This window comes from Perkinsus marinus (genome assembly GCF_000006405.1).
Source record: "Perkinsus marinus ATCC 50983 genomic scaffold scf_1104296937140, whole genome shotgun sequence".
Classification (NCBI taxonomy): domain Eukaryota; phylum Perkinsozoa; order Perkinsida; family Perkinsidae; genus Perkinsus; species Perkinsus marinus.
Window position 1 is genome coordinate 251257 of NW_003213889.1, and position 1949 is coordinate 253205.

At 47.3% G+C, this 1949-nt stretch overlaps 1 protein-coding gene across 1 annotated transcript; it reads left to right on the forward strand.

The window, feature by feature from the left end:
- Nucleotides 1-580: 580 nt before the first annotated feature.
- On the forward strand, nt 581-1078 carry Pmar_PMAR023349 (hypothetical protein; the record flags this gene model as incomplete). The annotated part of the gene is made up of 1 exon (XM_002783183.1): nt 581-1078. The coding sequence occupies one exon, from the start codon at nt 581-583 to the stop codon at nt 1076-1078; it is 498 nt and encodes a 165-aa protein (XP_002783229.1).
- Nucleotides 1079-1949: the final 871 nt, after the last annotated feature.

Genomic DNA, 1949 nt, shown 5'->3' on the forward strand with positions numbered 1-1949 from the left:
AACGCACTATCACGCGTCATAATGCGCCATATGGCGACGCTGCATGCGGTTCGAGTGGCATTCACGTACGGATCATAGCGGATAGTATAACCTCACATGTGTGTGCAAGTTGAAAGTCCAACGTCGTCGCGTGCTTCGTTAGAGTTGATGCCGATGTGCTAGCAACTTGAGGAGGTATGACGCTGCATCTTGATTTTTCTCGTCGATTTTCTGTGTCGATTTTACTCACGCATCGGAATTATTGGCTGATTTTTCTCTGAATCTCTGAATCTGACTCTTGCATCAGGATCCACGTATCATACGTGGATACGGTACGTACGTGGACATACGTGACGTATAGTCCCAAGCCGATGCGCGTATGTGCCGTACAGAACTTTTGTGATAAGAGCGGCCAGGTATCAGCATAGAATTCGTGGATGTATGCACGTGAGTGCACGCAACTCCGTATCTTTTCAGTGTGAATGCAGTCCGGAACGACTGCATTCACGACGACCGACACAACACCCTTGTGTACTAGTCGAATGTATCGTGCTACGTTATCGGGCAAAGACATGTTAGGAATCAGGCTTAGCGTGTTGATATGGCCTCCAAGACTTCTCTCGTGATCGGACTCTTCTGTCTCCCTGCTGCTGTTTGTCGTCTCATTGAGCTTGGTATGATTGGGGTCACACTGAAGCCCTACGACGGTGAATACACTGCTAGATATGGACAACCCTCCAACCTATATATGAAGGTCACGGTGAACTCCGACGCGGAGACCATCGGGATCCTTTTCAAGTGTGGGCAGAGCAGTACTCCGTATAACCACATATTCAAGTTGGAGTCCGACGATGAGCCAAGTGATCTGATCTTGAAAGATTATATCGACAATACTTCCGTTTACAGGAATATGCTGAATGAATTCCGCCGCCGCTGTCCCCAGTTTGGTAACAGAGCCCCTATCAAGCCGGACTTGGGATGGTTTACGATTCGCGAAGGGTCTCCCCGATCATTAAAGGTAGAGATCTCTGGTGTCGACGTGAAGTTGATCAAGAATTCTGCTCTAGAAAAGATTGAGCTCTTTGACGTTGATGTTTAAGTCTCTTTAGGAGAGCAGCTTCTCATTCGTTATTTGATTCGAGGCGCTCAAATCCAACTCGGCACAGACACATATTCAGCTATTCTTGTGAAGTGCCGGGTTGAAAATTTCTCTGCGTCTCTTTTCTTGGGTGTAACCACCCATGTGTGGTCCAATGGATCAATCTTAAAGGGCCAATGATAATATTTTTCATTGATGAAGTGTTCGTTGCGTAATACTGAGACTTCATTCATTTCATACAAAACATATCCATTTACACCTACATGTCTCGCCGAACGGCACCAACGGCAAGTGTATTATCGTGTCAGTGACAAGACGTCTCAATGCCCTCAGGTACGGGCCTTTACTTGAAGTAACACGATGATGAACTTCCAACGCATCTCTTCACGACTAGCAGAAACCCTTACAGAAACTGGGAAATCATCATGCATGCTTTGTCACGCCCGATATCGTCGTACGCTCTCTTGACCGCTCGTAGTTGTGAGCGCGAGAACTTCACTCGCCCCGACTTGAAGTTTCGTTCGATGTCCTCTAGTACTGCTCTGTTGATGAGATTAAACTTTGCCATAGCGGTGATAACTTGAGTAAGAGAAAGACCATCATAGCGATCTATGTCGACTTCAACGCGGTCCAATGCCCGTTCGAGCGTCGTCTGATGAGGACACTCATTCATTCTAATAAAACATGCTAAAAGGGTTGAAACTGGTCGGGGCGGCCTGAAAGGACTCCACAGAATTAAACCCGATGGCAGCTCTCTACCTTACCATCGCCCAATCTGGACCGCCAGGGAGTCTCCAGCTCGAGTGAACCATTCACTCCGTGTTTCGCGGAACGCTTTTAACTGGTTCAAAGTCGCATGAATGTTATGCTC